The sequence below is a fragment of the Neopelma chrysocephalum genome, unplaced genomic scaffold (genome assembly GCF_003984885.1).
Source record: "Neopelma chrysocephalum unplaced genomic scaffold, ASM398488v2 Primary Assembly neopelma1_23, whole genome shotgun sequence".
Taxonomy (NCBI): Eukaryota; Metazoa; Chordata; class Aves; order Passeriformes; family Pipridae; genus Neopelma; species Neopelma chrysocephalum.
In genome coordinates, this window is record NW_020897691.1 from 26,227,400 (window position 1) to 26,252,041 (window position 24,642).

At 37.5% G+C, this 24,642-nt stretch overlaps 1 protein-coding gene across 5 annotated transcripts in view; it reads right to left on the reverse strand.

Annotated features, from left to right (window-relative positions):
- Positions 1–9,890: 9,890 nt before the first annotated feature.
- LAMA2 (laminin subunit alpha 2) overlaps positions 9,891–24,642 on the reverse strand; it is a 363,498-nt gene continuing 348,746 nt past the window's right edge. For all 5 annotated transcript variants that reach the window (XM_027691351.1, XM_027691382.1, XM_027691393.1 and 2 more), the window contains 7 exons: positions 21,572–21,684; positions 19,934–20,123; positions 17,452–17,607; positions 13,894–14,047; positions 13,407–13,537; positions 12,571–12,793; positions 9,891–10,148 (listed from right to left, as the gene is read on the reverse strand). In XM_027691351.1, coding sequence (XP_027547152.1) covers positions 9,991–10,148; positions 12,571–12,793; positions 13,407–13,537; positions 13,894–14,047; positions 17,452–17,607; positions 19,934–20,123; positions 21,572–21,684 — 1,125 coding nt within the window. In that variant the 3' untranslated portion in view covers positions 9,891–9,990. The remainder of the gene's footprint in view (positions 10,149–12,570; positions 12,794–13,406; positions 13,538–13,893; positions 14,048–17,451; positions 17,608–19,933; positions 20,124–21,571; positions 21,685–24,642) is intronic.

Genomic DNA, 24,642 nt, shown 5'->3' on the forward strand with positions numbered 1-24,642 from the left:
CAGTTGTTGTGAGAGAACCTGTCACACAAAATGGTGGCCCCATACACAAATTTTTAAAAGAAGCATTGACTTTTTTGCAATTTTTTCCACTACAAATGAAGGATATACATTAATCCTTAATAGAAATGTTAAAAAAGCAATGATTGGTGCAAAGCACTGGTAATTCCTAGGCTTTTTGTGTTCTTGTCACCTGCGCTAGGGATAGCTGAGAACCCACACAGTATGGAATCCTTTCTGTCACAAGACATCCTTCCTTTACTATTGCTGTTCTGTTCAAGGCCAATCTACTTGAAACTGCACCAGAGCTACTCAGGCATGTCTGAGGAAGATCTGCCTTTGGTAGATCTGTACATAATTCTTTGACATGTTATCTTGGAAACCACTGGAGAGTCTTGCTTATTGATTTTTGATGGAAATTAGCAGACACGGAACTGAAGGCAGAAGTTTCAAAGGGCAAACAAATAAAATAGAATGGTGTAGTTTTTACTGCTAACTTAATTTCCTGTGTTTAATGGATTTGCCATGGGCATGATGTTTGTTGTAAGCCTAGATCATGACATTTGATTATTAATAGAAAAATGGATGAGTTAATATTCCTAAAGCATTCTAAAGACAAGTACTTAATAAATACTATGTTTTGTTACCAGGTTGTATTAAAAACTTGGCAGTTGTTATTAAAATTAATCTGCAAGTTTAAGACTTTCAGTTCTGGTTATATATGTATTTTATACATATCAGCAAAAAATATTTTATTGTTTTTTTAATTTTGGTAAGACTTTTTTTTTCATGGCAACTAGATATGTGAAGTTTAACTCAGAATGAACTGGCTGTTCAAGTCTCCTTGCATCATAGCTCGAAGATGTAACAACAGCAGCAATTTCTAGTGAGAATACTTAGTGTAGCAGTACTGCCAGGCAGTAAAAATTCTCCATATTAGAACAGCCATTGGTATGTAGGGTGTACCACCTGCCATTTAGTTATTATTCTCGGTAAGCATGAAACTTTAAATACTTTTAATCCAACACAAGTTTTCTTAAGCTGGTGTAAAGTACTAGATGTCGGCTTCCATTGTGATCACCACCATTACATTTAAGTTGCAGAGCCAGTGAAATAAATTTATACTGGTGAAAGACTGGAGGTAGGCTGTGGTGCAGTAGATCAGAGTCTTCCATCCCTTTCAGAAGGATCCTGGTTTGGGCACTCCTCATAAAGAGGCTGAATACCCTCTTGACTGATGCCAGTTTTTAAATTGTTGCTTTGCAACTGCAAATCAATGTTCTTTTCTAAGCACTGAGTCAGAGGGAGATCAGTATGACTCAGAACGTATTTGCATTGCTATATAAAACATGTGCTGACACAATAATTGTATGAGCTTTTCCAGAAATGGATGCTGTGTTCTAGGTGGTTGAGGTCTTCAAGGTTGGCTATGGCCTAGCTAATGTATGCATTAACAGGGATATTCAAATGTATCTTCTTCCACTGGTTCCTTTTCATTACACTGGAAAATGAGCTTTAGTTGCTTTGGTTGCAATACTTGATAAGGCTACGTATGCCTCTTGCCCTTCCGTTTAGAGGGAAAAAAAAATTAGAGCCCTCAGACTGGTTAATGAAATAGAGGAAGAAACATGGTCATTAGATGGAGTAGTGGTTGGATCCTGAGCCAACTCTCCTACTATAAGGAAGCATTTGATGCTCTTAGGAGACTTGCTTATTTCAGTGGATAATGGTTCTGTTTATTGAGTTTGCGCAAATGCATTTGATTTAGTCAATTTAGGCTCTACATTTAAGCAAATTACAACTTAGGACTCCATCAGCAAGAGGTAAATTAGTTTGAACGCGTATAAAAGGATCTTGCTGAGGGTAAATTTACAGTCAAACCATTACATGGAAATCATAATGTGCACTACATGTCAGGTTTGATAAATGAAGCAGGACTGTAAAACTGCCCTTATCTTGAAGTGTGCTTGCATTTAGCCAGCTACAGAGCTCAAGTGCTGTTATGTCCGCTGTCTTGAACTGGCTCAGGAGAGAGAAATCTCTCCAAAGTTGGCATTACTAAATTTAAAAAAGACAAGAGGAATTCTTGCAAGTATATAACCTACCCAGCTCTTCTTCCTGTGCTCCTTGGTCTCCCCCTCACCGGGACACTTGCCAAGTATGGGCATGGAGTTCTGATGCCTGTTAGGGAAAGGCATTAGCACAGGAGAAACCTTGTGCACAAACACAAATGGGGAATTACTGCCTAGGTCACAGCTCTGCAAATAGGAAGAGTGAGCTAGGTGCCCTCTTAAAGCCCTTTCTACTGTGTGGTGGAGGCTTTTGTTTCTTTAAGGTTTTCTCTAGACCTAAGGCCATCTGCACCTCTTTCAAGAGTATCCCCCCATGGTACAGGAAAAGAATTATTTTGCTTTCTTGATTGCCTCAAATCAGCGACATAATAAATGGTAGAAAAAGTCAGGTAACCAAAGAGTTTTAGTTTTGTAATTAAGAATTTTTTAAGTTTTGAAAATGTAATGTATCTGTGAAGAAAGAAACCGGTTGATGTTCCTAAGGTGACTAATTATCTGATTATCAGTGCAAAATACTACCAGTTAAAACTGTCAGTTTTTATACACCACAAAGCAGGATATTAAAAAGATGTCACACCACAAAGTGAAAGAAGAAATGGCTTATTAAAAACACCACGGAAAAGAGAAAGGCCAGTTAAAAGAAAAAAATTTTTAATTTCGAAGATGTTTGGTGGGGGGAAAGGAAAACGGTCCATGAACTAGGCAGCTAAATGGTAAACTTAATTCTCCATCTGTTCTAGTACTTTTAATAGTTCCTAAGCAGCAGCAACATCCAATGTCTTTTATGGAATCACACTTTAGAGACTTCACAACCCAATGTGCCACTGCCAGCTGGTGTTTGAAAGCACACTGCTGCTGCAGTTCAGTATATAAAACTGCTTGGAGGCTTACAATAGCAGATGCCTTATGGACAAAGTATACAAAAGTGTGCTTGTGCACTGTGGCCATGCTTGCCTTAGTTTTGCACTGAATATATTAGCACCTTGCAAACCTGGCCTTAGAGCTAAAGTATGGATGAAAGTTTACTGCACCTCTTTAAACCTTACCTTGTCAGGTTTAAAGTGGGTGTGTTAGATTTTGATCACTGGGGACTGCTCAATCCTTCTTTAATGTAGCTGGAAAGCAGCATGCTGTCTTTAGTCCGTATTTTCAAGTGTACTGTCTGGCTATAGGGTTTTTTTTCCTCTCCGTTTTCCCTTTATAAGATGGACAATAAGGAACTTACTAACGTCGGAATCAGTCTTGAATTTTCTGGCCCACGGTAATTTAAAAACATAGTTGAAAAACCTGCTTAGGTCCATAATCATTAGCTGCTTGTTGAATACTTGAATACAGTCAAAAGTATACAGACACATTGAGTAGAATTTTATGTTTAATTTACATGAGAAAAGCCTAAAGCAAATCACAGTAAGCTGTTTTGTATCTGGCCCTGGTGCAGATTTGCAGATGAATTACTCCTATCTGTCCAACCCTTTTTTCTGCCCTGCTATAATGGCATTCCTGACATGATTCTTTCCCTGCTGTCCCTTTGACTCTGTGAATGTGTACTAAAGTATGTAGATATGATATCAGTGTTTTGAATGTTGTGACCTTTTCCTTTGGTGTGCACCAGCTGTATGCAGCATTGGATGAAAGCTGGGTTTTATAATTTAGGGCAACCCACTGTTGCAAGTAGTGTTTGTCTGGGTAGTTCACTCTTTTGCCCAGCTGTCCATGGCCTGGCGTAGATGCAGTAAAGTATTAGCAATACTCTGGTCCTTTGACCTTGAGACTTTGCACAAGGCAGCAGACTTGTAACAGCAGTCAGGAGTTTGTTAGATTTTCCTACTTGCAGCAGTGTCAGTGAATTCACAACCAATCTAATTAGCTATTCCAGCCAAATTCACCCCCTTTATTACACCTTATTTTCCTTAATGGGGAGATTTGTTCAGATTGTCAAAATAGTCTGAATAGTAGCAATAATGCAGCCATTAACAGAAAAAAAACAGGCTTCAGGGAATATATACGTAAGGTTAATATCTCACTTTCTTAGTGTTGCAGCTCAGTGACAAAGATCTAAGTGGTTGTGCTTGCAGCTCTGGTTTACTGAGGATTAAGAAACTAGCTAGTAATGTTTGATATTACCTGGATCTGGAAGTTTTTCCCTAAGCTGGAGTTCTGCTGTATTCCATTAAGAGTAGCCCTAATGATGACTACTGTAGCAGATTGCAGCAGAGCTACCAAGTTCCTTTCTTTGGGCAGAAAGGTTTTACCAATGACATTAGATGAAACAGAACACTTAGGGTGGCAGCAGGCTTACCTGCAGCTTCTGCAGTGACCACAGTTCACTGCTTATTGGTCGCTGGCACAGTCTGGCCATGCAGCCCTGCTGTTTCATTTGATGGATCAGGCTCATAATTTGGAATCTGGTGCAATAGGAGCCAATAGAACTCTGGAGGTGGCATTTGCAGATATGGCAAAGGACAGCCTGTTGTTTCCTCTGGTCATCTGAAATAGCAACTACAGTCTGATGGGTGTATCAATAACAGTTTAACATGACATCAATTGTTTTCAAGCAGCAGTATTTCAGCTGTAGGTTTACTTCTCCCTCAGTTGTAGAACATATATGTCCATGACGCAGAGAAAGAAAAAGCCATGAAAAAAAAGAATGATTTGCCCTCAATTTAGCATAAAAACAGAATCTTTAAAAGAGTAATGAAATAGAGATCTTGCTTGAACAGGTGCTAAATAAGAAATATTAGAATAACCTGTAATATGTGCATCTTTCCTTAATCTTCAGGTGGAGTAGACTGATGCAAACTGTAGAGGTATCATTCTTTGATGTCTTAGGCCAGTCTACACCTTCAGGCATCTCAGTACTTAAGAAGACTATAACTGCAAATAACTCAAAGTTGTGGAGGCAAGGGCCCTGGTTTATTCCACAACCCTGTGCCTCTGAGGATCACAGGAGTCCATGTCACTCTGTGTGCTTCCTTCCTCAATGCAGGGGGATGGGCAGTTTTTCCTCTCCCAGGGAGCCATTGACGTGAAACTGAGCAAAAGAGTGAGGCCTTTGGCTGTTTAAATCAATTCATGTTGTATTGCAGTACAGAATCACAATGAAGAAAACCACAGGAAATGTAGCTACTCAAGGGCCCCAAGTCATCCTTCCTTGCTCCTGCCAACTAGAAGAACCAAAGTTGTCAAAATAAATTATGTTTAAAACGGGAGATGTCACAGCAGATTATTCAGCTTTGCAGAATTTTTCATAATACTATATATAATAAAAGTTAGTCTTTGAAACTCTAGACACCTAACTTCATTATTATCTCTATTATGGAGTGATAGTTACATAGATAAATGCAGGACAAGCAGAAAGTATCAGTTTAGTTTTATAGTCAAACATCCTTTTAAAAAAGGTAGGAAAAAGGAGCAGCATTAGGAGAGTTTTGTGCAGTTCTCTTCAAAATGCTTTACTCCATAGTCAAGTGAAAACTGTGAGATGGTGTTAGATTTGGGCTAAATATTCTAATGTTGGTCCCAGTTGGAGCATGAAAAATGTATGAGAGCACTAACTGCTGGAGATTTTTCCCTAGGGTTTTCTTTCTTTGCTTAAATTAGATATTTTAGTTTGCTGTGTTGCCCACTAAATTTGAAAAGGAAAGGTTTGTTTTTTTGGAGTTGAAACAGATGAGTCATCTTGGCAATTATCTGGGACCTCAGGTACCTGAAAAATTATTTGTACTCTTGACTACGAAGAATAACACTATAGAAATATATAACCTGAATAATTTGGGGTCTTCTTTCAATTTCATTACATGACACATTAGCAGTATATTTAAAGAACAATGTTGAAGAAAGGTCTGTATGGTTTTGTGTCTATTTAATGAAGCATGACTATGTCTATTATGAAGCATGAAAGTGATATTCTTTTCTATGTATTTACACTAGAAGTTCAGCCCATATGGATGACTGAAGAACTGGTAGGATTTTTAAGAAATGTAGATGGCATAAAGAGAAAAAAAAGAGGTTAAAAATCCAGTGGTCTAGCTATGGTATCTCATTAAATTGCTCTAAAAATAACGTTTTTCATTGCATAGGATACTTTCAGAAGAGTTTTATTTGCTTTCATAAAAACTTAAACAGCTGAAAACTGCAAAGTCTTCTTCGAAGGTTTAAAAACTGGTGTGCATGTGGGAATTGGGATCTTTTGGTGGTTCTTCAGTAGATGCATTCATATGAAAGGTATGGTGTACACTTTTCTTGTCGGTCAGAAACAGGTCAGCGAAAAATTTTACTTGCCTGTGCTGTAAATCCCTCAGCAGATATCTGAGACAGCCCAGAAGCACCATAGCTGAACAAGTGAAAGCCTGGGACTGGCATTCCTGGTGGTTTCTATATTAAAAGAGAGACAGGGGAAATGGTTTGGATTTTTAAGCATTTTTTGTTGTGCATTCTAAAGAAAAGTACTAAGCCAGAAAAATGTTCTTCCCCTTAAAAGCTTCTATAAAGGGCTGAAAGCATGATTTAATAGAAAGAAAAAGTAAATTACTCCTTACAAAGACTTTAAGTTGAGAACTGCTTGTATTTAAACTTGAAAAGACAACCTTTTTCATGCATAGCAGTTTGCCTAAAACTACAGATTAAGAGTGACTGTTTATCATAAATGCCTAAAAGTAACCTCAGTCAACAAGGTCGATCTTAAAACAATTTTAAAAAACACCTGTATGTGAGTTTTTCTTTTTAAGTTCAGCAGCAGAGTATTTAAAGTGTGTGCGGAAAAAAAAAAAAAGAAAAAAAAAGAAAGCAGTAAAAAAAGGCAGTAAAAACTTTTGTATGCAAAATACCCACCAAAATAAGGTTTTAAATACTTGTGTCCTGTGGATGTTTGCAGTCTTTATTAATTTTCAGTCTTGAATTGGAAAGTTATTGTCATGCTCCTGGAACAGTCAGCAGTGGCATAATCTCTAGCAATTTGCATATGTCTCTGAAGCTCACAACCTGCTGGTTTCAAGCAATTTTAGTTTTTATCTGGAATGTGACGATCTACGAATCTCTTGAATGGCAAGAGATCTCGTAGTAACAGGGAGGTGGGATCATTCCCAGATGCTTTGCTGAATCTTCAATGCAGAAAGCTTTACTGACAGTACTTGCTGCATCCACTCACTGATCTGCAAAAACAAATTAGTTAGGTTTTTCTCTTTTAGCTTGGCTGTTTGCTGAAGTAGCTGTTGTTTCAGCCTACTGAGTGTATTTCCTCTAGCAGAGGACAGCAGATGGTTGATTATTTCCACTCAAAAGTTCAAGAAATGAATTAATGTGCGTTGTTTCATTGTTTTCTGCTCTGTCCCACACATTCCTGGAAGGTCATGCAAGAGAGAAATAATTTCAACATAGCTAAGAAAATAAAGGCCTTTCTTTTTCTTTTTTCCCTTTCCATTTGTTTCATTCAGAAACTCCAGTAATTGTTTGGAAAGCAAAGACATATTTATGTGAAAGACCATTGCTGATGCAGCACTGAGCAGAGCAATGGCAATTTCCTGCCTCTTAGGCTGGCCACGGTATTAACTCATGCTGCTCTAGTTTCAGTTGTTCAAATTTCCCTTGTGTTTTCAAGTCCAAAAAAACCCAACCAGATGAAACAAACCCCCAAAACTTAGCAAACAAATTTGGGTTGAAAAAGAATCCAACAAGCTGAACAGAATCTAGAGGAAGTATGTCTAGGTAGTGTAATGGGCCAAGTGGCTTGGCTGTTCTGTGTGTTGTGAGAAATTCATAACAGTAACATACATCCCTGTGCAGAAAAGTCTTGGGGCTTCATTTGTTCATATTTTTCAAGACTTTTGGAAGTACTAAACTGTATTTGAAGTGTTATGGCCTGCTTTTCTTGAGCTGCTCAAACTATCCTGAAATATAGGGATGAGAGTAGGTAGATACATGAGGCACAAATAATAAAATAGAAACACATTAATATTTTACATTGTGCTTGTTAGAAGCACTACCATGTAGAAGTTAAAGACAGTATGCGTCCCATAATTAGGCTTTTTCAGAGACAAATGTATGCTTTGCTAATTCTTAGCACTTTGAACATGGGTAACACTGCATGGCCATCAACTGTTTCGTAACATTAAGGGCCAGTTGCAACTAAAACCAGAATACTCGCTGAAGACAATTACTTCAGGGCTTCACATGAGTTAAACAGTTTTTCTTCAGGTGTATGTGATTGATGGTAGACTCCCCAAACCATTAGAGTGGCAGTATACGTATTTACTACCATCTCTTTAATGCACTTTCCCAGTGTAAAGATGTCTTTTTTTTCCCCCATGGCAGTTTAAAGAAACATTGTAAGCCAAAGAGGCCTTTTGTAAAATACAAAGCACTCCTGCAGGAGTGCTCACTGTCAAGCACAAATTTTGCAGCTAGCCTATGCACAAATTTTGCACTGCCTTTTTTTAGTAAAGTCAGAAGTTCTGAAAATGTGTATTCAAGACCCTCTGTGGGCAGAAAAAAATAATTAGAACCTGTTTTTTCTTTTAATTGCATGGTTCTGCTACCTTATTGCTAGGGTTTTTTCTTTTGTGTAGCTAGTTCTTTTTACATTCATATTGTAGCTGCTCTGCATCACAACCTTTGCAAAAGTACAGTTTAACAATTTGAAACAATCCACACTTCAATGATGATTTCATAGTCCTCTAAAACATACAAAGCACTGAAGCAAATCACTAGGATTTGACGTTTTAGTGAGAATCTAGGCAGCAACTTTCATCTCTCCATCTACGTTTCCACAGAGAAGTATAAATTTTATTTAAGGAAGATCATCTAGGGTGGCTTCTGCATTCAGTATTCCTCACAAACTGAGAGCATCAAGCAGAAGCAGTAGAGTTGAACTTTGGAAGCTGTTTTTAAAGTGAGGATTTCATAAAGAGGTAACAGTAGAGATTAGTGGTAGGTGGTGCACTAATAATCTCTGGGATTCTCCTGCTTCACCACCATTCTGCTCCAAGTGTCAAGATTTCATCTTCATTTAAAAACTGGGTTTGTGAATTTTGCCACGTGTAACTTCAATATCATGTGTAATTGGAGAGAGAGGCAGTATCAAACTTTATTTATTAAGGATCATTTAAAACTGTATTTTGAGGTAAGTAATAGAACCTGCTTTTATACTACCTCCATTAGAAACTCAATCTCCCAACATCAAACAACACAGCCTTTGTTAAAATCCAGTGCTATTCAAATGACATAGCATGGACTTAAGGTGCAAAATATTTTCTTCAATAATCCCAAATACATTAAGTTGTAACATTTTCCTTACTGCATTTGGTTCCATAGTTATAGCATGACAGCGGCCATGTAGATTACATAAAGTTTTGATTTTCTCAGTGAAACTTCATCGGAAATATTATGGTCAGAAGAATTTTCTAATAGCTCTTGGGAGTGACCAAAGCATAATTTTTTGAAGCAAAGTAATATGCTAATGAAGGACAGAGCTGTGCATGCACACAAGTGCACTGTATTTAGAATAGTAAAGGAATACAAGTTTACAGATCTACTTCACCAAAAGCATTTAGGGAGCTTTTAAGGGAGTTGGACTCGATGATCCTTTTGGGTCCCTTCCAATTTGAGATATTCTGTGAACCTGTGTTCCATAAAACCGGGACAACTTGCATAATATGTAGTCTCACTCATCACAAGAATGATGAAACATTTGCATTTCAACTATAAGAAAACAGATAAAATTATTGTTCTACTCCCTTAATGAAGGGGATGGGGAAAGGGTTAGTTCATGAATTCTTGTGAGTATGTTGAATTAGACATTTGAATATACCACAAACACTACTCAAATACTTGCATAAAGACATTTTATTATGAATGCATTTTAGGTATAGTTTTTTTTTTAATCTGGGGTGCTTATATAAACAGACCCATATTGGCTGAATGACAGTTAGTTTGCAGGGCATGACAGTGGCTGAACACCCTTCAGCTCCAAAGCTTTGCTGAAGTTAATCTCTTGAGGTCTTGCAGTACCCTTGGTGAGCTTCAGAAATCGAATACACCCTTTAAAACGGACATTAGTAGTCAGACCAAACTGGGTCACACCATCTGAAGGAGGGGAAAAAAAAGGAAAAAGGAACTGTGTTAGTTTGAGTTGATACTTAATTTTGTTGTTTGAGAGTCCTGTAGGAAAACAGATGTCCCCAGCAATATATGAATGTTTTATTTGCTGTATATATTAATTAGTAAAAAATTACAAAGATTATGAGTAAATGTGATAAATCTTACTTTAGACAATAATCCACTCATTTTATTTTTCTGTCTTACTATGACAGTGGCAGAATCTGAACACATTTAAACTGCCATTGTAAATCATGGATGCAACTTGCTAGCTATAAATGGTGTATGATGCATACATGCTAGTCTGGCAGATATTCAAGTTTTCAAGCTATTTATCCACAGAATAACAGAGAAAAAAAAGGCCAAAGTGTATGCAATTCTTGGCTCTAATGTCAGAAGAAAGCCAGTTCCTCAGGATGGACTTAAAGGGACATTTATGGACTTCTTTTGACAGTTTTCAAGCATGCTGACTTTTTTTTCTTGCTGATAGTAAAGCCTGGGATTTGAGTACACCTCTTCCATTAAAGAAGGAGGGGATAGAAGTGAGGGTGGTTGGACCGGGAAACTGCTTGAAATTCATGACCCAACTTGTTTCTCAGTGCTTCGGCTACAGGGATGCACTTTGATACATATCTATGTGACTGATAAAGTAAGAGTTGCAGAAATAACTTTACATCTGTAGAGGATAGAGTGGCCATAGCATTATTCTGTTTCACAGATGATGAGAGGCTGAATCCATTTGTCCCTCCTTGCACAGGGAAGAGTGATACTAAGAGACGAGTAATAGTTTTTATGGGTACTCAGGAATTTATATTCTTGTCCATGCTGTGGTGCTGAAAATTTTCTCTACACAGAAAATTCTCCATCAGCTAATTCTAGCTGGTTTACAAATGTTTTGCACTGTTTATGCAGCCAGGAGAAGCCTCAAGAGAACTGGAAAATACAAAAGCTTACTAATTTTACAAAATCCCATGATACTGTGTTTCAAATTTGTGATGAAGCTGTCCAGGTATTGGAAATATTAAAACAAATCTTGGATAAGCTAGACTAGATGGCAAAAGAAGTGTGAAGTGTTTACATGTGCAGTAGGTTTATTAAATAATTTCATAACTTGTCATGTGTCTGAACTCAGGAACGTCACTTTAACATGATGTAAGGTGAGGCTTGTATGTACAGATTGCAGTGTTACTGCGATTTGTTTCTCTTGCAATATACTTCTTGACACACAGTCCAGAATGAGTTAGTAACTCCATCTGCAGTATTTCTTTAGTACTAGCTCCTATATAGAATATTGTTTTGTTATAAAAAGGCTGCAACAAAGCTCTTTTCCTTCTGGCATAAAGTTGTTGGTCCTTATGAATAGTCATGGTGACTGAAGTACAACTCTCATATGTCAGTATCAAGGACATTTTTTAAAATGTTCTGGAGCTTGAGAGAGAAGGCTTTTTGGATGCACTATATCGCATACCAGAATGGGGGGAAATACAACTTACAGAAAATAATTTAGGAATTAACTCAGAGGTGTATTGCCACTGCCCTCAGTATTCACTAGAGTAGACAGATACTGCAAACTTACTTTGCTTTTTTTGTTTGCAAGCTAGAGGGAAACTTTATTATAAAAGCAACAAACCTGTACTTTGTAAACATATCAACTGTGTTTTCAGAAAGTAAACTAGTCTTAGATAAACTTATTGACTGTCTATGAAGAGATGAATACAAGCATTCATTATCAGTTTAGTGGAAGATAAAGCTAGCTACAGAGGTCAGCTCAGTTCTCAATCCTCTTCAATCACCTCTGCATAAAGCAATTCTCTCAAGGGCTTCCAGAATACTGATTAGCAAATTTTGATTATTTTTTTTTCTTTAAAAACCAGCAGACTAGAAGCAAAGACATTAATGAAGAAGAGATGGTGTCTTCTCACCTCTTTTTGCGAGCTGCTCTGCACCTAAGTTCCTCAGGTTTATAGGCTGATTTACACACATGGTTCCCTGCCCCACCCAAGGGCATACAGGCATTCTTTAGTTAAAATTTGCCATTCTTCAGTTAAATTTAAATTTGCCATATACTGTTACTATTACAACGTAACTAATATGCTGTTACTAAACAGAAAGTTTTAAGAGGGAGGTTATGTGTGTGTGTGAGCAGCAGAAGGCAGAAAGTCTGCCTGATTCTCTGTGACAGTGCCTATTTGAAATGGGGCAGAGATATCTGTGAGACTCCCTTGGTGTTGCACAACTTCTTGTTCTGAAATGCAGCTGGATGCAGAAACAAGCATCCATGACAACTGATACACACTTGGCCAGTCTTACCCATCATCTTTAATATACTCGTCCTAATTGTACTTAAGCCATTACCAAGGCAGTGTTACTAGAGCATAAGTAAAGAACAAGTTCTGTGTTACATGCTCACCAGGATAACCTCCGACGAAGACAGGGTCATTAGTGTCCGCTGAGGTTGAGGCCCTGTTTGGGCTGCTACTATCCACCTGTTTGCCATCAACAGTCAGCTCTAAATGGTGTTTGATCTTATTTGCGATAACCTTGTGCCACTGTCCATCACACAAGCTGCCTGGTGCATCTGGCTCATAGACAGCAGAGAATCGGCCTGCACCATTGTCAACGTGAAACATCATCTGAAAAGCATGACATGGAAGTCAGTCAGTTTTCAAAATGGTTCTTAAGTTCTTTTTGTTTGTTTTTTTTTTTGTTTAAAGTCAACATGGTCTGACTGTACACACACTCTAATTTAATACCAGGCTCTATGTGGATTGCTCTCCCTCTGGGATCTGTGTTATGTCACTGAGATAAACACAAGTGGAAACGAACAAAATTGCTGTATTTCCTTTTTTGGGATCTTAGTTTTAGGGTGTTTCACAGCCCCACCCCCACCCCCAAGCTCTCTATAGTGACAGATTAATGGCTGGTTTTCTGGACTGCGGAATAAAAGATATAAACAAGAAACTGGTATTATTAATGACAAAGCCTTTCCTCAAAGCTTCTCATATAGTCATTAATTTAAGACCTGATGATGTCATTTTAGGAAACTCAAGTGTTATAGAATTGTTTAAAGTATTTTTTGAAAGTGTTAAGAGACTATAGGTGTATGGAAAGGGACAAGTGTTGCATAAAGGAAAGCCCTGATATTTTTTGAGATGCCTTGAGATTGGGGTAGTAACCTTGCATTTAAACTACCTGTGCTGTCTAAAACCAGTCTTTATAAAGAGACAAAACTGCTTTGCTACTCACTTTTCCACCTACTAATTCAATGCCAAGCCCATCCATTTTCTGGCTGCTGACTCCTAGAAGAACACCATTCATTCGTGTTGTACGGAATTCAAATTCCACAAGCAGATCTGTTCCCACTCTGTATGCACCAACTTGGAGAGAAAAGGGGAAGCATAATAAAATGAAGATAAGCATTTAATACATTATTCCTAATAATCACACAAAGTGTGTTGTGAGTAATGTGAAGTAACTAAGCATTATTAATGCACTCCATTTCTTGTGAAATCATGCAAATAACTGTTATGGTGGTTGTGCTTAGTGTGAGACCTTGCTAGAAAGTCATATAGTCTATGCTTAGGCAAGATAACCAAAAATGATCAATGACAGTTTCAAGTAGTGGTCTCATTTTGCCTCCAGCCAACAGGAGTTAGGTAGCACCGGGAGTTTTTGAAACCAGAATCTCCTCTTTCTCTGTTCTTTGTCTATCAGTAGAATTGTTGTTCATTACCTGTTTTGGCAAAGCCTGTTCCATCAAAGTATGTTCCCTTCTGGGTAGTGACAAAGCATTTCCCAACACTGAAGCTGGAAGTTGGATTATCCAGGTCAACAGGTGATTCTGTCATTTTAAAATTCCTGATGCAGCCATCGATGCTGTAGATGATCTGCAGTCAATATTTCAAACAAAATGTATAACTGTGAAAGTAAGCCTAAAGTATGCAATCAAAAAGTACATTTCCTCTGCTTCTCTGCTGGAACTGGATAAAACTTGAATTTTACATGGCTAATGCTTAATATCTGATTGTAATTGGAATCTAATCTTAGTCATACTGAGGATGAATTACATTACTTTTCAGTGATGCGATGTGAGTCACATCTATTTGGCTTAATGGAGGGGACATAAAATAATACACCGCATAATGAAAAAGCAAATTACATCAGCAATGCAGGAATTTAATGGCCTATACTTTACCTTTTTAATTGACTAGGTTATGGGGTTTGCAAGTAGATGAAGACACTGGATATAGTTCTCTGGGCTGCTGGTAATTTTACTAGGGTTTTTTTTTTCTCCCTTTAATCACTTTACTGTGGGCCTAATGTTGCGTGGTAAGGAGAGGTAATGCAGATACGCAGCTACTAAAATGAACAACCCTATGTAAAGGTTGTTGACTGTACATAGTCTGATGACCACAATGATAAGCGCCACTCTGTTGGCCAGAGCAGCAAGTGGAGGCATGGAATGTACTTAGGTATAAGGAGGCTCCTGTACAGGGCAGCAAACTGCAGCTCCAGTTTGGCTTCTGTACTGGGCGCACGTGACTGACTCCCAGTGGGTGGTGTGTGCACACTTAAAATGGTGATGTAAGTACGCAAGATCTGCCTGGGGCAGGAGTGAGGGACTACCTAGGCTACACACTGGGCTGCCCTGGGTGTGATCAGGTCCAATGGGACCTCTGGAAGCCACTGGCATCTCCTCCAGAGCTTTCTCTCCCTTTTTCCCTCCAAGGTGTGCAGAAGCTGCATTTTGGTTCTCAGATTCAGACAAGGGCTTTGATCTTTGACTTAGAATTAGAAAAGTCTATCCCTGATATCAGTTTGAGAGAGGAAAATGATAAAACACATATTTGAGAAAGAAAAAGAAGATATGTTCATTAGCAGAGCAGTAGAAAGGAGGAAAATAAACATCTGTGTATAAAATACAGCCTAGAAATATGAGCAAATACAGAAAGGATAGAGGTATATCTGCAGAGACAAGTCTTGACTCTGCACACTACCTCCTCTAACAGTATTCTGACTAGTAATTAAAAGAATTTCCAAGAATTTTCTTGTAAATCAAAGCTGTATGTACCATGAAATTATATAGCTTATTACAGCTAAATATACCTGTACAAAATTTTCATGAGAACTTGAACAATATCACTGAATAAATTCAGTTCTGAGCTGAACAATGCTTTCTGTCAGATTCTTCATAAATAGACCTTTTTGTAATTTCTAAGTGAAAGTCATCTCCAGATCAACAAGTTTTGTTATCAACAAAGGAAAATGCCAGAAAAGAAAACAAATCTTTCCATCTTCACTGCAAGAATAAATCACAGAAATGCAAGATTTGTAGACAACTCAATAACGTTCTCTAGTTTAAAATTTCCCTTTACTTATGGAAAAGCAAATCTGGTGATACATTAGCATGGTAATATAACCTCTGTTGCTGAAAGCAGAGTTTTGTGTGCTTAAAATGTGAGTTCTGCTGAATCCAAATAAGTAGGTATCAGTCTTCTGCACTGAATACAAAGCCAACCCACCTCTGGTTTTATAATCAATTAGTGTCTAAAAAGGCTAATGAATGTTTAGAAGAAAGTCTTAATTAAGATAACATATTCTTTCAACTTTGCTTCAGAGCCTTTACATGAAGTCTTCAACACAACACTCTCTTAATACATCACTGGGTGTGTATTTTATTGAGAATGATTGGAAGACAAGCACTGCTTTTTATATGGCTTTTGAAGTCAAAAAGCACTTAAGACTATCAGAATCTGACATGACTGTTATTGCCAGACTGAGCCATTTATCCGCATGGGTTCCCTCCATTACTTCTGACAAAGAGCAATAGGTAAAGATTTAGTGTTATCTTTCTCCTTAGATTAGTATTTGTAAATTGCAGATATATTTCAAAGAGCATGATTTGATACTACTATGAATTATGTGTTTTGGGTAATTAAGTGTTGCTTTTGTTTTTCAGTGTCTCAGATTTGTCTCGGTAAATCCAAATTATCAGTAGATTTGCCTCAGTTTGGGTGTTCTGGACAATTCATTATTTGCTGAGAAACATTATCTTACAGGTCAGTTTTCTTTATGGAATACAACTCGCAGATGTAGAGTGGTTACTTATACCCTTTATTCCCTGTCCATGAGTTATTACAGGGACTTACTTAAGCAGGATCTAGGAATTCCTTTTCTGTATTTATTTGGTCCACTCAAACTGGGGGACTCTTGCCTGTTTATAGACTAGTATTTGCCATTCCATAATCATCTTACTACAGTGGTATTTACCCACTTGCAGTTTTTTTGGGAGTCTGTTTTGTTTCCTTACCAGATTTGTATTTTTGCCTTCTCTTTACTCATTCTATACAACTGCCCAAGATGAACTCAGACAGAGCTGCTACTCACATTCCATTTTTTGTGTTTCTGAATTGTGCTGCACTGGATGGATAATTTGTTGTTCGCTATAATTAAATTCACTCAAGTTCAGGCTTCTGCTTTGAAAGAACCCTCGGCAGAGAGAGAAAAATAAGTCACAGAAGAGGTTTCTCTCTGATTCAGATACTGATGTATCTGGTGAGGCTGGAAGGACATCAAGAAAGTGAAATGACTGACATGAAGTTGTGTAGATAGATGCAGTAAATGGCTTGGGTGAGAGAGTACAGTGTTCCTAGCTAATTCTACAAAGTTTAGGCCAAACTTATATTCACTTCTCTGGGCTCTCTGTGTTTCAAGGTATCTTCCATGTCAGTGTGGAAGCTGGCCATTTGAATTGAAACAGTGATAAATTGATATATGCACATTTGATTTGGAAACAGAAAGAGTACAGCAGAACTTTCATGGCCTTACTTCAAAACACATTCTCTCCTCTTTTAGTAATACCAATACACAACTGATTACTACCGTAAGTAGCAGTACTATTGCGTACTTTGTCCAGGGTAATTTTGGCTTCTGCTGTTTCGTAGGAGGTGCTTTCACTGTTTATTAGCATTTGTTGCTAGATGAATTACAGCAACGAGAAAGGGCAAGTGGTACTCAGGAACCTATATGCTACCTGCACAGTGATCCAAGTGGATACAAGTGTATGCAACTTTCTGCTTTTCCAAAAGAGTAACTGCTATTTCTATTTGTATTTTTTGTTGCATTAACTGAATTCCGAGTGAAAGGATGTAAAGTACCTCTCCTAAGGTCCATTTTATTCATATTCTTGACCAATCTGAGGGAAAAGCAAAACAAGACAAAACTGGAAAGACACTAGTACCAATCAAGACATACTGCAGGAGTGTAAGATAACCTAAACAAGTTTGCTTACCGGACCAATTCTTCTGGTTGTGTAGTTAATGGGCAATCCTCCAACATACAGCATTCCTACAACATCTAATATATCGGCCTTCTTGGGGCTAACAGTCCTGTTTGAAATACCATCTACTATAAGGTTTCCTTCTTGCTTTGTTCGAATTACTTTTATCTAGAAAGACACACAAATGCAATACAATTACAGATAGTTTTCTGACAACAAAGCATTTCCAGATTGTAACCAGCCTTACAGTCCAAAATATGTAACAATACAGGAGAAAGTAATAGGAGTGGTTACAGAAGTACCATGGCAGCAACTATGAATGATATTTATGGAACAAAGCTCCATAAATGTTTTCTGCAAACATTTGACTGTCTTTTAATTGCATCTGGGTTAGGAGGCATCATGACAGTTATTTATTAGAATTACTGAAAAGACTTGAGGTTCCTCTAAAAAGCTTCATTGTTATGTTATAAGAGGCATGGCACAATATTTTTTTTCCTGGAATTCGACAGCAATTTTAGGACTGAGAATAGCAAATGCTGAATGTTAATGGTACTGGTTGCAAATCTTTATTGCAGCACACATTTGCAGACAATATTCAGTTTATGATTCCACTAGCTTGGACATGCCTCAGGTCATAGTTCATGCTAGAGCAAATATAATACCAACTATGTTCTGCTGGTATTATAACTTCTGCTCAGACAAATGGGCTGTGAATTGCATGGAGGAAGTGCAGTTGCTGAAGAGCTGAGTAAATTCTACCCCAACAACCACAGGCCAATGTCTTTCCAAAGGTTTATGTTGAAACCTCTACAAATCAGTATAATAATGGTTCTGCATAAAAAAGGGATAAATGCATCATGCATATTAGTGAATTTCACCAGAGTAGCAAAGAGAGACAAAAGGCATTTTTTGGCTTTTCTTTAGTGTGGTTGCTTCTGTTTCAGTGTGGCAGCATATCTGTCATGCAATGGGAATGACTGAACACTGACAATGGTGGCCTGAAGGTGAGGGACTGAACTTGGTGTTTACAGGCAACTGTAAATTTGAGATGGATAACTACACCTTGGGCAGAAGAAGGATTAGGTGAGTGAGACAGCAACTGGGAACAGATACTCTTGCAGAGAACCTAAAGAGATACTAGCAGCACGATGTGGCTTCTGTAGGCCTGAAGGAAATGTTTTAACCTAAATCATTTCATATGGAGAAAAGGTTGTCATTAAGGGATTATTTTGAGGAAAAGCCCCTGCTTTCTTAGAAATAAAGACTGTGGCCTTTTCTTAAAGACATTGCCTTCCCTCCTTCCCCCTCTCAAAATGGATTTTCTTGTGCTTTTTGGGAATTGTGACTTTGTCTTCATTCTCCTCTACAGAAATCTGATCTACAACAAGGGGCCCTCTCTTGTGGAGTGTCAAGCTGCATGCCCAAAGAGCACGATTTTCCTTTAAGAAATACATGCTCCAGAGAGTTCTCTTAGAATAAAGAGGGCATGGCTAAAGAACAAAAACATATCTCTTCTGTATGTACAGACAGACTAGCAAGAAGGGGCCTTGGTCTACTGCCAGTGCTCCTAGACATTATATTGTATAAAACAGATAAATTATGAATACAACTTCATTTTTCCACTTATGAAATGCCTTGGTGTAGAGCAGTTGGTATCATCAAAAAGTTCATGACTAAAAATCCAGTGAAAATAAAATTCCTGGAGAACAGAGTGGGAATGAAGCAATTAAAGTGTAAGAGAAAATGCAATTAGATTTTTTCTTCATTTGGTGATGAGATGTGGATGCTGAATTTCCAAAGATCTGTACAAAATTCAGTATATCTTATAGTTTATAATTTGAAAACAGTTATATGTATTCTTTTCTTCACTGTCTTTATTGGTGCCTTCCAGCATGTTACCTAATGAATATACTATGTGTCTGTTGTCCTTGCCCACTAAATACTAAATTTCACAGTTGTGATATTATTCCTAAATGCTACAGGCATTGCAGATAATGCTTCCCCTCATGAAGTCACGGATGGAGCTGTCAAATACATCCATGTATATCATATTTATTCCCTAATGAATTAATAATCCAGGGAAGGTTTACTTACACGTTACCTCTTTTTTTTTCTTTATTTTTCTTTATTCTTAGCACCATGCTTAACAATGACATTATTATTAATGTAGAAACAACTGGCTTTAATGATGTATTCCATCATCGTGAGCTGGTACTCACCTGAGCCCTATTAGGCAGGAAGGAACATTTCCTGCAGTTCCTCACCATAAATGGGACATATTTTAAATATGTCCAGAAATATGTTCCCTGAAGGACAAATTTCTGTGTTCCAGTGAATCTGAAAACTCAAATATTGCTAGATGATTTTTTTCCCGGAAAGTCTCAGTTGTAAAGTTTGGCTAGTGTAAATTACATTTTGAAAATATCTTAGGGCCAAAAAAAGCTCACTCTTAGCATTACAAAGAATAACATAGCATTAGAAACTATTATACCTTGTGCCACTGGCCATCATTTATTTTGTTTGGAATCACTGTGTTGGTGTCTCCACTCCCCAGATCATAACTGAAGTAAGGCAGACCATTCTTTATCTGAACTGTAGCAAAATCAGCATGGTTGATGCGGGCCATATAAAACAGCAAACCAGAATCAGCTGTTGTTCGGAGTTCAAATTCAATTGTAAGTCTAGAAATCAAACAAACAGGAAAACCATAACCAAGGAAAAGATATTTGGAGTCAGGGAGTAGACAAATTCATCTGCTTTACCTTTTTGTGTTCCTCTAAAAAACTTTACAGTTAGTGCCCAATTCTACTTGTCCTTTAGAGTTCAAGAAAAATAATTTGATTATATGCAACTTGCATTTCACACATATCTGATCCCTGACATGCGAGTGTTCATTAGTCCCTACAAAACTGCAATCTTGGTATAGAATTTCAAGATACAATTCTCAGCTGCAGCTGTAGCAGCTAGAAAAATCCCAGCACTTGTAAAATTCCAGCAGCGTTATCCATCATCCACACAATACTCACAAAGAGGAGAGAGCTGTAGTGACAGCTGGCAAATGTTGAATTTCTAATGAGTTGTATTGCCTGAAGACAGGTTGCAAAACTTTTAAAGATGCAGAGAGAAGAGTTTACAATGAGGATATAAAATACTTATTCTGATTTCTCCCAACAGAAAATGAGGCTGTGTCTGAGCAGGTCTGCTGACCCCTCAGACAGAACGGTGATGCCAAGAACCTTCTCTACAGCAAAGAACCTGTGAAGAAATTATTTCGATTCTCTAGATGCTAAGGTTGTACTGGCAACACATCACTAACCTAGCTCAAGCTGGGCTGCAAAGTCAGTACCTGAAAGTAGTTGATAATATAAATGTGAAAAATCATTGCAAACAAATGATCAGGCCAGGATCATTCCTACTTTTCTAAAATTAGCATATGTGAAAATATGCAGTACAACATCTTTATAGGGAAAAATAAGTGTGAGCCTCATGGATTTGTAAACTATAAGGTAACAAAAGTGCTTGATAGTGGGACATGGCATATTTATTAATGACTACGTGCCTTCAGAGAAAAAATGAAGAATTAACAAGTTATAGCTTCAAAAATCAATTGAAAATAGCTGCATTTTCACACACAGTTCACGGAATTCCTTTGCATGTCAACATCTATATGTATATATTGTTATACATTAGGGGCCGATGTCATTATGTCTGTTTACTGTGCAAGCTTGATCTTAACTATTGGAGGAAAGGGGAAAAAAGTTTTTCTTATTAGAAGAAATTATCAAGTTACTGAATAAAAAACTTTCTTCTGAAAAAGCAATCTATGAACTCAGTTGGATGATGTGGATACATTCTTCTGTTTGTTTTTCTGAAAATCTGTTTGGGATCTGTGAGTGCCCAAAGAAAGAGGTAAACTGTTTCTGTGACAGCTACTTAGGTGGGCACTTCATTGCCTAGATTTCACGCTTTAATGCTATTTTAGGTTTGGTTAATGAAATGAATTAGTCATAGGATGTGATCTTTTTCAGATTATGTCCATAATTTAGAGAGATGCTTTTGAGAGTATGAGGAGGGGCATTTCATTTTGACATTATTCCACCAAAATTCATTGCTGAAACAAACAACATACCTGTTTTTCACTTTGGTGTCATCAAATGCAACTGCAATATGGCTGTTCCTTGAAAGACCAAACTGCTTTCCACCTTCCAAAATGGATGGTACTATGTCAGCAGCACAAGAATCCTGCAAAATATACAGCAATCATACAAATGTCATATTTTTTTATCTGTCTCAGCTATGTATAGGCTGGGAGTCTTCCAGCTTCCAATATTCAGGACAGAATATTCTACCTAGTTGAGAGACTGGCCCTGCAATTTTCCAGTGTGTTGGCGACTCATCACACCAGCTAAAGTGATAAAGCAGTATGACAGGAACTTGGTTTAAAAGCAGAGCTCATTAAGCTGGCTGTAAAAGCAAATAAAAGTAATATATGAACATTGCTGCTTTCACGCTTTCATCAGTGGACATTTACAAGAGTCTTAAGTGATTTCCAGGCAGCTCAGTGTACTCTTAGCTCTCATAACTGAGTTTTACACAGTAGGATGCCCTCTTACAAAAATGTAGCAAGATCTAAGTTTTAAAGCTAAGCTTTGTTGGTGACCTGAAATATAGCCACCTTAAAAATAATGAGTTAAAAGTAGTTTCAGATCCTGCACCTTTCAATGAGTCCTCCATTTTACTTCTTTATATTGTTTTATAACTGTAATCTTTGTTTAATGTGCTGTTCTTTTCCACAGTGCTGCTGAAAGGCCCCTCAAAACAATGAGGGAATCTGAATAACTGATGGATAGACATAACAACTGTTGAACTCCCTGAGCTGTCTAATGTAGACACATTACCCAGGGAATAAAGAAAGAAACCCCTCCCTGTCTGTTCCACCTCTATTAATCTTGAAGTGGTGCAACAATGCAAGGTAAAATATCTTCTGCCCACTATAATTTTCTCTTTTTAATTTCACTAGGTCTTTTACTCTCTGGCCCTAAAGCTCTTGTATAGGGGTGCCTGGGGCAATGTGAGACCATGGTAATTACCAACTCCTACTCATGTCTAGCTTTTGCCTCCCACTGAGAGTATTGTGAAGAAACTACTCAAAGGATCTAACGCAACACAATATCAGGACAATACCGCTGGGAAAAAAACAAACTTTGATAGCTGCAAGCTCTGTTTTTAAGCACTGTGTCTGCTATCATTTTGGGTTGGTGACAGTCTCTTATTTGAGCCCTGACTCAGCAGGGACCTGCAAAGCACAAGGTGCAGTCCCTTGCTTTCAAATAGTTCTTTCTGTGAAACATTTTGAAAATATCATGAGTGGCTCAGGCACTGAGATTTCAGCTGCAAAGAGGAAATTTCTTTCCCTTTCTCACTCATTCAGTAATGTTGTATTTTTTGTTTTCACACATCACAAAAATCTTCACAAAAGTATAGAGCACTTCTAAAAATTAGTTTTCCATAATGAAATGAATGCTCTGGTTTGAATATGACAGAGTAGAACACCATGCATTATGACAAGTACACATCAATATGCAATGAAAGGGAGAAACAGGGAAAATTCAGTAGGATCAAGTGAAATTATGAATGTGTGACATCAGTCTTCCAGCAATCATCAAATAGGGAAAAAAATAATATTCCCATAATGCAAGGTAAAGTTTTGAATTATTTTAAGCTTTGCAGGCTTATCTAGAAGTTTAACAACTATGCTAATAGTAATACCATGCATATAATACTTTCAATAACATTTGGACTTGCTAAAATTTGAAGATTTTAAAGGAAAAAAACCAAACAGAAAAAAAAATCATTAGGGCATGTTTAAAAAACTTCCAGACTTTATTCACAAGCCTGTGTCTGCCTCCATTTTATCAAAGGACTTCCAGTATTACAGCCTTCACAAGACTGTGCACTAAGTGGATCATTGGACTGTATTTAAATATCTCAGCTTTGTATTTTCAGTAATGGCCTTAATGTGTCCTGGCTGTTTAATAATCTTCCATATTCCATGAGTGTCTCAAGACTGAACTCCTTAGCTGCACTTCAGTCTTGTCAGATGTCAGGGACTTGACTGGTAGGTCAAGAAACTAGGTGTGTCTGGCGGTGGAAATAGGAACAGAAAAGCCCACTGGTGGACTGTCACACATTCTCTACATTCTCATTTGCTGTATTAGCAATTATAAAGAAAGCAATTAGTGGAAAAACGGAGCATTGAAGCAGTCCCCACAGTTCACTAAATACTGTTAATAAAACAATGCAGTAACGCATGAAGAAATAGTGGAAAATACCATCATGGAGTCAAATGCAGAAGTAATGCTGGCGCTCTTCATTTCATTGGCAAGTGAATCCTGAGAAGCAGTGAATAATGTGAGGCAGAAGCAGCAGTTACCCAATGTTGAGAAACATTCTGGCATCTATAGCAAGCAGGAGCAGCAGACTGGTGATGGATGTTATTTCCCAAATGTCCTACTCCTCGATCTTGTCTTGCTTTTAGTAGAGGGTAGGTTTTTTCTCATTTAGGATTAAACTGCCCTCCCCTTTCTCATGCAGATGGACAATGGAGAAAAAAAGTCCTAAAAGGACTTAAATAGACCAGATACTTTATTTAAGCCTTTTATGTGCAAATATTTTTTTCTGCTGTATATTTTCCATATGCAATCTTTCTATTCTGAGATTCTGTATAATTTACTGCCATATGACTGTTATCTCTTTAACAGTCATAACAGTTACTTATTTGTTGCAACATTTCCCCGAAAAATACTTTGGAGAACTTACTTACATTACATGAACGTAAACTAACCAAAACTTTGCCTTATTTAAATTACTTTCAAGTCTTCAACATACTAACACAGTTTCAATTTTTCCAAGAGAGAAGTAGAGTAATGGTGTTTAATTTAGATCTTTATTTTGAATTCCTATTTCAAATTATCATGGCTCTAGATATGTTGATATAGAAAACTCACCTAGTTACAATGGAACTAGTTTCCAATATTAATGAGAAGATCTATTCCTTCCAATTTTGCTATATAAAAGTTAGTGCTTATAGTCTAAGAAAGTGTGCATTTGCTCTTTCATGCACTTCTGTGTGGTTTTGTTTTGTTTATAAGGCTTGATCAAGAGATACTATGTCTACATTCCTTCACTACAGTGACCATT